This window comes from Andrena cerasifolii, chromosome 6 (genome assembly GCF_050908995.1).
Source record: "Andrena cerasifolii isolate SP2316 chromosome 6, iyAndCera1_principal, whole genome shotgun sequence".
Classification (NCBI taxonomy): domain Eukaryota; kingdom Metazoa; phylum Arthropoda; class Insecta; order Hymenoptera; family Andrenidae; genus Andrena; species Andrena cerasifolii.
Genome location: NC_135123.1, coordinates 17,775,701 through 17,786,536, shown reverse-complemented (window position 1 = coordinate 17,786,536; position 10,836 = coordinate 17,775,701). Strand labels below are relative to the sequence as shown.

The following is a 10,836-nucleotide window of genomic DNA, read 5'->3' as shown; positions in this document are numbered from 1 at the left end:
TAGGTATTTTAGTAAATCGTTCTTGAGATTTTTTCCGTAACCATGCGCCATCGGTTAAGTCGTTCAAACTAACAATACTATTTGGTAAGAAATCCGCAAACTCTGTCATAGTTCCGTCTTGCATAGTATCTTTGTGTGCTTTATCCTTCCATGATGAATGAATCAATTGTTCTTCAGAAATAATGGAATCAGATTTCAAATCTTTTCTACGTTCTCTTAAATCTCTTTTATGAATTTGATATATTTCTGACATGAATATACTTCCAATATTTACTGATGATTTGATATGTTTACGCAGATATTTATGTGATATAATCTTCGTTCGCGAACATTCTCTAAATAAATTTTGTCTGTCTAACAATTCTTGGGACAATATAGATTTAGGTGACTCCTCTATTGATGCGACTAATGGTATCCATGGCACTGGAGGAGAAGTTTGCTCGTACCTCTTTCTCTTCATTATTCTACAATTAATTATGTAATTTAAACAATCTTGTATGAGTGATATTATGTACTGTATAAAAATTGTGTAATTTAAAATAGATCCCCATTCAAGTGCGCTCCAGAATCTTTCCCCTTTTATTTTTTTCTTTCTCTTGTAACACAAGTATTCTTTATTTCTTATACAGTAAAACATTAATTTGTTTCCGATTCGTTACATTGATAAAATTGTTTTATTGTATAGACCAGTGTTTCCCAACCTTTTATGCTTCGCATACTCCCTGGAAATGTACATATAACTAACATACCCCTTTTATAGATAGATCAAAGTATAGTTGTAGTGTAACAAGAGGAATAAAATAAAACAGCACCTACGTTAAATGTTGTATTCCTAAATTACATATATTGATAAACAGAAAGAGTGAAATAAACAATGTAACTTCTGTCCAATTCGACTTCTGAGCTCCCATGGCGTACCGCCAAAAGTTTTAGCTTACACCCCGAAGGGGTACATGTACCACACGTTGGGAAACACTGGTATAAACTAAAGAAACTCCTGGTACAAAGGGGTTACATTATAATTGTAATGAACATAATTCCTTTTAATTGAACAGAAATTGGTCATTGTACTTCCATTACATTGATTACGGTTGAAATGAGATTAGAGAAGTAAATATGAAACTCTTTAATTATTTTCTATTAAAATACTCTACCTTCATTTAGTGAAGAATATTGAAAAAAAATAACAAGTAATACCCATCTCAAACTAAAAGGTGTTACAAACAAAAACGTAACCATGACAATATTTTATAGTGAGATTCTTATAACTTTTTAATATTACAAGAACAAAGTCACAGGGGTTCTTAACTGTTCATATTTTTCAGTTATTCATTTTGAGTCGTTTGCGCATTTCATGATTACGCTTTTACAAGCAATTGATCTAGTCTTTTGAGATAGTAAATATGTTATGCAGTCTTTATAGAGTAAGAGAGTATCAATGGGAGGCATACAAATAAATTTAAAACTCATGGTGAGGTTCAAGACCCTTTTATTATGGTTGAGGAAATACATTTCTTACTAAGGTCTCGAAGCAGCTCTCTAACGAGGAGTAAAAGACACATTTAGTGTCTTGGCTCCTAACAATATCGCTTACACCATTCGAGTTTTCCTCGGACGCCAACTCATGGTTCTTCCAAACTAATGCAAAATTGCTCTTGGCCTCTTTCTGTTCATATCCTTGAAATTACAAGTTTTAAGGCCATTCTTGAGTCTTCCTATCTGATTTTCAAATTAAATTTATTATTTCAAGTTATTTCCAATGGTCTGTAGTAATCATAGCATACATTTAGTCCTAAATCATTACTCCTTGCATTAAAATATTACATACACATGAACGTTATGTTTCAAAGTGTATGTTAAAATATGCTATTCATAATATATGCTCGTTTTATCTGATCAATGTTTCTTTTAGAAATTTTACTGTATTTTCAAAACCTATATAGCATGCTCTCTTTACAATGTTTTAATTCTGTTTCATATTTACGTTTAATTATTACTTAGAATCTCCGTTTACTTCAAATACAAAAGCTACTGTAGTGGCAGTATACAAAACATTTATAAATTGTTGCACGATGTATTAGCTTACAATCTTTTATATATAAATATTAAGTTTTAAAAAAACAATGAAAGGTATAACGTAACGTAATAAATTATATTATAAAGAACTTAAAATCTCCTACGATCCAACGTACTCGTGTTCCTAATTTTATTCAAAGATGTTTGTAAAAAAATGTATGCCATTACAAATTTAAACTTAAGTTACTGCATACTAATAGCAAAATAAACCATCGTTAAGTCTAATATTATTTATCGTAATACTATTTCTTATAGCATTAGTATTAGCTACGGTACAGATGGCTTATAGCGATATTTATATCATGTAAATAGTATATTATAAATTTTGAGAGGGCTTAGAATTAATGTGTCGGTAATTGTCGGTAATCAGCGTGTGATTTGCATCCTTTCTTTTATCTTGTAAAAAAACCTGAAATTGTTCAAATAGTATATACAGAAATGTAAAATGCAACTTTAAACCACTAAGTGCGATTGGAGATATTACCATGTAAAATTAATCAATAAGTACAATGAAGTTCAACGTTTCACCACCTATTGTATTCATCGTCCTGATCGAAGGTAACAAAGAATCCAATTAGGGTCAGATACACAACAATATTACCTGCTAAAGTTAAGTAGCAAGCACCCCATTGTATCTGAAAACATTCGTTTCTGCTAATAAATATCTCTATATAATTCTATACTTACAATCGCATCGCATGAAATTTCTTATAGAAGGATAGACTATAATAAGCGAGTAGAAAGATAATTATCGTTTAGATGTACCACTGGGTTATCGGCTGGAGATCGTGCTAATATAATAGGAAGAGCGAAAGATGATACAACGAATCCCATAGTAATAAATATAGCCAATTCCAAACATGGATTCGCGTTTCCAGAATCATACGAGTAGCGACGTACTATTGTAGTTGGAATTGGTGCCAATATATAGAATAATACAACAAAAAATGGCCACCATACTCTAAAGGTAACACATTTCCAAAGTTAGTTTATATCTTTATGTAGTATAATCTAATGTTTATAGCCATATTACATATACCTGTGCGCACATGTAATGAAACCCTGCGCGATGACGATACTTACTTATATGCTGGTAACGCGCAGCCGAGTATGACAAATGTCATACCAATAGAGCCAGCAAATGCCAATAGTACTAATCTATAAAAGAGTGTGCCTTTCTGTAATTTATATACATTAAGAAATATATGATTAATTCGTCGAAATACTTACGCTGTTCATTAACGAAGACCATTAAACGTATGAAACAAAAACGGGACTGGTTTATATAAATTATAAATATGTAAGTATCAAATTATAAGTAATCATATTTTACGGAACTTTAGATTCGTATTTCGATCGCACGAATGTTGCAAATATCTTTTACCTAAAGTATGTCGGGAGAAATATATATCGTAACGTCGATAAAAATATTTAAAGCGTAGTTGTTATTGCAGAACGATTAATGTAATTTTTAATGAGTATGTATCGACCATAATGTACGATAAAAATAAAATGATGCATCGGAATTAAGTTAAGAAAAATGTGTCGTTTATATGCAGAAAGCTTCGAACTTATCATATACAGAAACTCGGTGCCAATGACAATACAAGATCTGTAAGGTTATGTTTTGACGTATTATTTCTACTTTGATTTTCTCGACAAATGTTTCGCGACAATGCCACCTTTTTTAAATTGCGCGATACAAGAAGTCTTGCGGTTTAGTAATGAAATGTATGCCAAATAACCTTTAATTCCAGCCATCATAGACCAATTTGACAAGTATATATATTTATCGAATTCTCACTTTGAGAATGCGTGACGTAAACTATCTAAAGCCTAATACACTTTCAAGACTGTAAGACTGCCAGTGTAGTCGTCTAATGGGTTTGGCATTAATTTACAAAAAGGGGAAACAGGCACTTTTCATAAATATTTACGTTTGTCGTTAAACATTTAATACTTATCGGTCTGTATGAAGTTAATAAATATATAATGGTAAGTACTTACTTTATAAGATCGAGCATATCGCATTCAAATGCTAAAGGAAAAAAGTAAAAGGACAGAAATAAAGACGATTATATTTATTGTAAGGTACAACATACCAGAAGTTATATTAATTACTATGAATAATATTCAAAAACTTATTCGCGCTGATATGTCCTTCGCGCTAGTGACCCTCTAGGCAGTGATCGGAACAACGTGTATCGTCGCTGATTGGTTGCCGCGATTTGGAACAAAGGCGGAAGTAGACAGAGAAGGAAACTGTAAAAAAGACTGCCCCAAATGACTGCGGTTATGCCGATCACTCCCTGGAGGATCACTACTTCGCGCATCCTGGAATACATATTGGGTGCGTTCAGCCGACAAAACCGGTGAGTGATCTCACTAGATTTTACTCGCGTCGACCAATGAACGTGCAAGTTCAGAGTAAAATCTAGGGAAATCACTCACCGGTTGCTCACCGGTTGTGTCGGCTGAATGCACCCATTGCAACGATACATCTATTCGGTGCATTTTGAGACATGTTTCTGTTAAAGTGGATTTGCCCGCATAATTAGAATTATCCGGATATAAAATTGTTGAGGATGATCTAAATAGTGAACTGACCAATAAGATCTCTTGAAACTGCTCCGCGCAGTGTGAAATCGGCCAGATGTTTGCGAATCCCCCTTTCGGCCTTTGATTCAGCAATGAGGAGTCCAATGCAAGCCATGAAAGTTTAAATGAGGGATGTTCATTGGATCAACTGTGAGTGTTGCTGCTGAGTCGTACGTGGTGCGATACTGAGTTGTGATCGTTGCGTGTACATTTTCTTTTGCGTTAAAAATCAGCTGAAGAATGAGTGATCCGAAGAGGTAAGGAAATCCAGCGAGGAAAATGCCCGATTCCGCGGTATACTCAATAATTCCCATTCCTATCCCCGAAAAGTGCGGAACGCGAACTGTGCAAAAAATGCATCCATGCTGGCTTCCAATTTTACGATGTCATCGTATCGATGCAACGTGTCTCTTTGCGGTTTCTTAGATAAAATAAATCACGCCCGCGAGATTTCATGCCGGGGAAAGTAGTTCTGCCCCGTTCGCTGATGTTTATCACGGCGAAAGCTCTTAATGACACAAATTGTGCTTATCATTTTTACATGCCGACTGATCATGGCCGAATACTACGCTGAACATGACAAAGGAATTTTAATAGCAGATTAATGCTGTGCGCTCGCCTTACAATAATTCCGAACATTACGAGCAATTCTTAATAAAAACGGATATTATACAATTTGAACGTATGCGAATATTAATTTCCGGGATAGTTAAATGTTTATATATTACTATGCTAACAAAATAAGGTCATATGTTAAAATTGTCTTTGCTTTTGAAAGATTGATTATACCACTTCGAATTATTCAGTAGTAATTTCATAGTATACACGTTACACGTACTTTTTTTTCACCACTGTGAAAGTAGTTCTATTTCAGGTATAAACAAATAATTCCAGCCTGAGAAAGATGAGAAATATAATAACCAACTTAGCAGAAATAGTATAACGAAAATCTAATTTTTTCTATAAGCAGCAGATTTATTGATATTTATTTTTATTAACATAAAAATATTACTTTAGTTTAATAATGCTGGAATGAAAACAGTTAAGAAATTAATTTCACCAACTAATAATCAAACATTATTTCATAAGGAACGATTTTTCAGTAAAAAAAATATGGATATTTTTTGTGCACAACTGGAATTGAACAATATCATAATAAGCCTTTTAATTATGAAATATGTTTGATATAACAAATCGAGAGTAATCAAGTGAGAGGTATAAATAAAGCCTGTTGCTTTGCAAGTGTAGAAAAGAATTAATAGCATTTATTCTGATTGGATTATCAGAGTAAAGCTGCGTTAAATAAACTTGATGTTTAAATGGGCTACTATGTAATAACGTTATCAATAATGGTCAAAGTTAGTTAATATCAAATGTTCCTATGAATTTAGAAGAATACAAAGTTCTAGTCAGAAGAAAATAATGCTGTTTCAAGTTATTGCTACTTATTCATTATTATATACCAAAAAGAATTCGTAGTACAGAATATCTTCTGAAAATAAGGGTGTTCAGGGTGTATATTAGTACGATACGTTGTTGCAACGGAAGCACAATACCTCTTGATTATGAATTTTATTATCATTCGTATTATTACTTCGTTTACAATAACTCGATGACTCTTCGTTTCAGCACCGAAGATTTGGCAACAGCGATCCTTCGGAAGAAGGACAAGCCAAATAGGTTATTGGTCGATGAGGCTGTGGCGGATGATAATTCTGTCGTGGCTCTTTCTCAAACGAAGATGGATGAATTGCAACTTTTTAGAGGAGATACGGTATTGCTAAAAGGAAAAAGGCGCAAAGAAACTGTGTGCATAGTTCTTTCTGACGATACTTGTCCTGATGAGAAAATCCGCATGAATCGTGTTATAAGAAACAATTTGCGTGTACGTTTGAGCGACGTCGTTTCTGTACAAGCGTGCCCAGAAGTTAAATACGGAAAACGCATTCATGTGCTGCCGATGGATGACACAATAAATGGTCTTACAGGGTAAGTTAAAAAAGATTTTCATCCGCGAAGATGAAAGTACAGATTTCTCTCCGTTTACAATTTAAATTGTTTGTTCGCGTTTGAATTACACGCTTAAATTGTAACAATGGACTTACAATTACAAATTCATTCAAACGTACAACATTCATAAATTTATGCACCTTTGTTATAGAAACTTATTTGAAGTGTATTTAAAACCGTACTTCCTGGAAGCATATCGTCCTATTCATAGAGATGATAATTTCATTGTACGCGGTGGTATGCGTGCTGTTGAATTTAAAGTAGTGGAGACAGACCCTGGACCATTTTGTATCGTAGCCCCTGATACAGTTATTCACTACGAAGGCGACCCTATTAAAAGAGAGGTTGGTTAAATGTGACTATAATAATTAATGAATTTTGTGTATGGTACAGCATGTATATGAAAAATAAATTCTAGGAAGAAGAGGAAGCATTAAATGCGGTGGGCTATGATGACATTGGTGGTGTTCGTAAACAGTTAGCGCAGATCAAGGAGATGGTAGAATTACCTTTACGGCATCCGTCTCTGTTTAAAGCTATTGGAGTTAAACCACCGCGTGGTATTCTCTTATACGGTCCGCCTGGCACAGGGAAGACCCTAATCGCTCGTGCCGTGGCAAATGAGACAGGAGCATTTTTCTTCCTTATTAATGGTATGTTACTTCTAAAATTAACATTTCGATACAACATACTACCCGGTATATCGTAATAATAGGTCCTGAGATAATGAGTAAACTGGCGGGCGAGTCGGAAAGTAATTTAAGAAAAGCATTTGAAGAAGCCGAGAAGAATTCACCAGCCATCATTTTCATAGACGAACTCGACGCTATTGCTCCAAAAAGAGAAAAGGTTCGATTGGGCATTTTATTCTATTACTTTGGAAATTACAGTCGCAATTACTGCCGTACCTTTGATTTAGACGCACGGGGAAGTAGAGAGACGTATAGTGTCTCAACTGCTTACTTTAATGGACGGTATGAAACAAAGTTCTCACGTTATTGTAATGGCTGCTACTAATCGACCCAATAGTATTGACGGAGCATTGCGTCGCTTTGGCCGTTTTGACAAAGAAATCGATATCGGGATACCCGACGCTACTGGTCGTTTAGAAATCTTGAGAATCCATACGAAAAATATGAAGCTCGCAGACGACGTTGATTTGGAAGAGGTCCGTATAAATATTACTTTTGAAATGGTTAAACTGTTAGCTTTAATACTCATCGATGAAATGATACCGCCTTTCAGATCGCATCGGAAACGCACGGTCATGTTGGTGCCGATTTGGCTTCATTGTGTTCCGAGGCAGCGTTGCAACAAATCCGCGAGAAGATGGATCTCATCGATTTAGAAGACGATCACATAGATGCTGAAGTTCTATCTTCTCTTGCTGTTACCATGGATAACTTTAAGGTAGGCATTAATTCCAGTTCGCCAAACAACGCCCATTACCCTTTCTACATAATACTCTATTTGTAATTCAGTACGCAATGAGTAAAAGTAGTCCGAGTGCTCTGCGAGAAACTATCGTGGAGGTACCGACAGTTACATGGGACGATATTGGAGGTTTACACAATGTTAAGATGGAATTGCAAGAGTTAGTACAGGTAAAAGGAATTATTATATATTAATATGAGATACATGTAATTGCTATTTAATTAGATAACTGAGACTAAAGTAATTACTTGCTTCCTTATCGTATAGTATCCAGTTGAGCATCCTGATAAATTCTTGAAATTCGGTATGCAACCATCAAGAGGCGTGTTATTCTATGGACCTCCAGGTTGTGGTAAGACATTATTGGCTAAAGCAATAGCTAATGAGTGCCAAGCAAACTTCATTTCTGTAAAGGGCCCAGAGTTGTTAACAATGTGGTTCGGTGAATCTGAAGCTAATGTCCGAGATGTCTTTGATAAAGTACGTAACTCGAGACGTGCAAGGGAAGAAAGAGCGAATGTCTGACGCACCGTATCAAACTTCTAGGCTAGATCGGCAGCTCCGTGTGTACTATTCTTTGACGAACTTGATTCCATCGCAAAATCTCGAGGAGGTACGGTAGGAGACGCCGGCGGGGCAGCGGATCGCGTGATAAATCAAATCTTAACAGAGATGGATGGAATGGGCGCGAAGAAAAACGTTTTCATCATAGGAGCTACCAATCGTCCTGATATTATCGATCCCGCTATTTTGCGGCCTGGTAGATTAGATCAGTTGATTTATATACCACTGCCAGATGAAAAGTCACGAGAAGCGATTTTCAAATCTAATCTTCGGAGATCACCGGTAGCTAAGGTAAAGAAAATTAAATACAATTATCATTTTCTCCTACAGGGCGTCTCATCTTAATCGATGATGAACGGACCTATGTCTGAAGTAAATGAGTCGCCCCGTGTATCTCCGCACGAGTCGATCCCAATTATTCCTTTCTCCATCGTTTAAATGGCATTCTTATTATAGGATGTAGATCTAAGCTATATAGCCAAAGTGACACATGGTTTTTCGGGTGCTGACATAACAGAGATTTGCCAACGTGCATGCAAGCTTGCTATAAGACAGTGCATCGAAACTGAACTTCGACGGGAAAAGGAACGCACTAACAATCCATCTGCGTCTATGGACGTGAGTAACTCTTATTTAGTATTACGTACTTCGTTTCTATTTTCCAATAGCTATCTTAAAAAAAAAAAAAAAATACGTCACGTGATGAATCGAAAGATGTTAATTTCATGTAACAGAAAATGGAAGCCTTTAATTGTGGGTAGATAGAAGTGTATTAAATTAATTTGTCAATCGCTATTTTTTTTCATCTAGATGGATGAAGACGATCCGGTGCCAGAAATAACCAGAGCTCACTTCGAAGAAGCAATGAGGTTTGCACGGCGTTCGGTATCGGATAATGATATTCGAAAATACGAAATGTTTGCACAGACTCTTCAGCAGTCTCGTGGATTCGGAACAAACTTCAGGTGAGAGGAACACGCGCTTCTCTCATTTTAGCATACATTATGTTCGCTGTGTTATTATACGATATTTTACATTACTTACAGATTTCCACAAAGCGGAGCAAGTGGCACCCAAGATACAACGCAAGGTGATCAAACCTTCCAAGATGATGGCGATGATGATCTTTACAGCTAAGTCTTCGTGTCTTTGTACCTCATTACAGTGAGCATACGACAAAAGGGCCTGTGTCTGCTTTACAGAAACCATTTTGTGTGTTGCAAACACAAATTTTACAGAAAAAAAATGAAAAAAGTAATTTTAAGAAATTTAATAATCCGAAAACATATAAATTTAATTCAGGAATGAATATTCTGTGTAAGAATGTGCGATCTTGCATACATAATTAGGGCAGATTTTTAAGTGGGCTGAGATGCAAAGATTTAATTAAGAGCCACTTTCTTATGAACCTTGTTGTACGTTTAATAATATCTGATATAAAAATTCAAATAAAACATACGAAATTGTGCAATTCGCATCATTAAAGTAATTGAAATTTATTTAAATATAATGTTTAAGTACATTCCAAGCTTATTTTATATCATATACGTGTGCCGGGTGTAATAAACAAATATATATATATATATAGAATTTCAAAATAGGATAATAACCATTTCAATACACAGTTCATTGATTATTGTTCATCATGCACATGAGATGTAAACTGCCCTAATAAAATGTTTTATCTTGTACGTAAACCACACGGAGGCATACAAATGCTCCATCGTTCATAACTTCTCCTATCAGCTCTGATAATCGAGTTATTTACGCGAAGTGTACTTCTCAACTCTTTAACAGTGTCACAAATCGCTTTAAATTCAATTAGAGATAGACCCTTTTGCTACGTTGTCACTGTATTCTATAATCACATTTTATTATTCAGACTCTGAGATTACAGTAATGTGAGAGTTACGCTATATCAAATGAAATTGTTGGACTGGTGATGTGTATCGGTGAATTTGCAGTCGGCTTGTAGTAGTAAATTTACTTACAAATTACCAAAGAATCTCTTGAATCCTTTCATTCTAGAATAAAGCATTAAAATTACATTCTTATCGTAAAGTCCACGGTTTTACAAAGATTCCTGGATTTCACAGAGAATACTGCAGTAAGTAAAGTTTATACTAGCGTACAATAAAATTACACGATCAATGT

The 10,836-nt window shown here is 35.1% G+C and overlaps 2 protein-coding genes across 2 annotated transcripts; one reads left to right on the top strand and one right to left on the bottom strand.

Annotated features, from left to right (window-relative positions):
- Positions 1-1,472: 1,472 nt before the first annotated feature.
- On the bottom strand, positions 1,473-3,909 carry LOC143370405 (leptin receptor gene-related protein). Its single transcript, XM_076815483.1, has 6 exons — positions 3,822-3,909; positions 3,307-3,460; positions 3,160-3,234; positions 2,842-3,037; positions 2,561-2,711; positions 1,473-2,485 (listed from the first exon to the last, which is right to left on the bottom strand). The coding sequence occupies exons 3-5, from the start codon at positions 3,198-3,200 to the stop codon at positions 2,601-2,603; spliced, it is 348 nt and encodes a 115-aa protein (XP_076671598.1). The 5' UTR covers positions 3,201-3,234; positions 3,307-3,460; positions 3,822-3,909; the 3' UTR covers positions 1,473-2,485; positions 2,561-2,600.
- An 860-nt stretch (positions 3,910-4,769) lies between these two features.
- Positions 4,770-10,379, top strand: Ter94 (transitional endoplasmic reticulum ATPase TER94). Its single transcript, XM_076815259.1, has 13 exons — positions 4,770-4,931; positions 6,304-6,663; positions 6,836-7,028; positions 7,103-7,337; positions 7,400-7,533; positions 7,604-7,852; positions 7,930-8,094; positions 8,166-8,288; positions 8,386-8,598; positions 8,665-8,973; positions 9,139-9,300; positions 9,493-9,647; positions 9,729-10,379. Exons 1-13 carry the CDS (start codon positions 4,915-4,917, stop codon positions 9,817-9,819), a joined length of 2,406 nt encoding a protein of 801 aa, XP_076671374.1. The 5' UTR covers positions 4,770-4,914; the 3' UTR covers positions 9,820-10,379.
- Positions 10,380-10,836: the final 457 nt, after the last annotated feature.

What these genes read in the sequence shown, in the direction of transcription:
- Ter94 (XM_076815259.1), top strand. An exon ending in TTGCTCCAAAAAGAGAAAAG is followed by an intron (nt 7,534 to 7,603) that starts GTTCGATTGGGC and finishes CCTTTGATTTAG; the next exon opens with ACGCACGGGGAAGTAGAGAG. An exon ending in TCCGAGATGTCTTTGATAAA is followed by an intron (nt 8,599 to 8,664) that starts GTACGTAACTCG and finishes TCAAACTTCTAG; the next exon opens with GCTAGATCGGCAGCTCCGTG.
- LOC143370405 (XM_076815483.1), bottom strand. Translation starts at nt 3,200, where the DNA reads ATGACATTTGTCATACTCGGCTGCGCGTTACCAGCATATAA. An exon ending in TGCGCGTTACCAGCATATAA is followed by an intron (nt 3,038 to 3,159) that starts GTAAGTATCGTC and finishes TGTTACCTTTAG; the next exon opens with AGTATGGTGGCCATTTTTTG. An exon ending in CTCCAGCCGATAACCCAGTG is followed by an intron (nt 2,712 to 2,841) that starts GTACATCTAAAC and finishes GAATGTTTTCAG; the next exon opens with ATACAATGGGGTGCTTGCTA.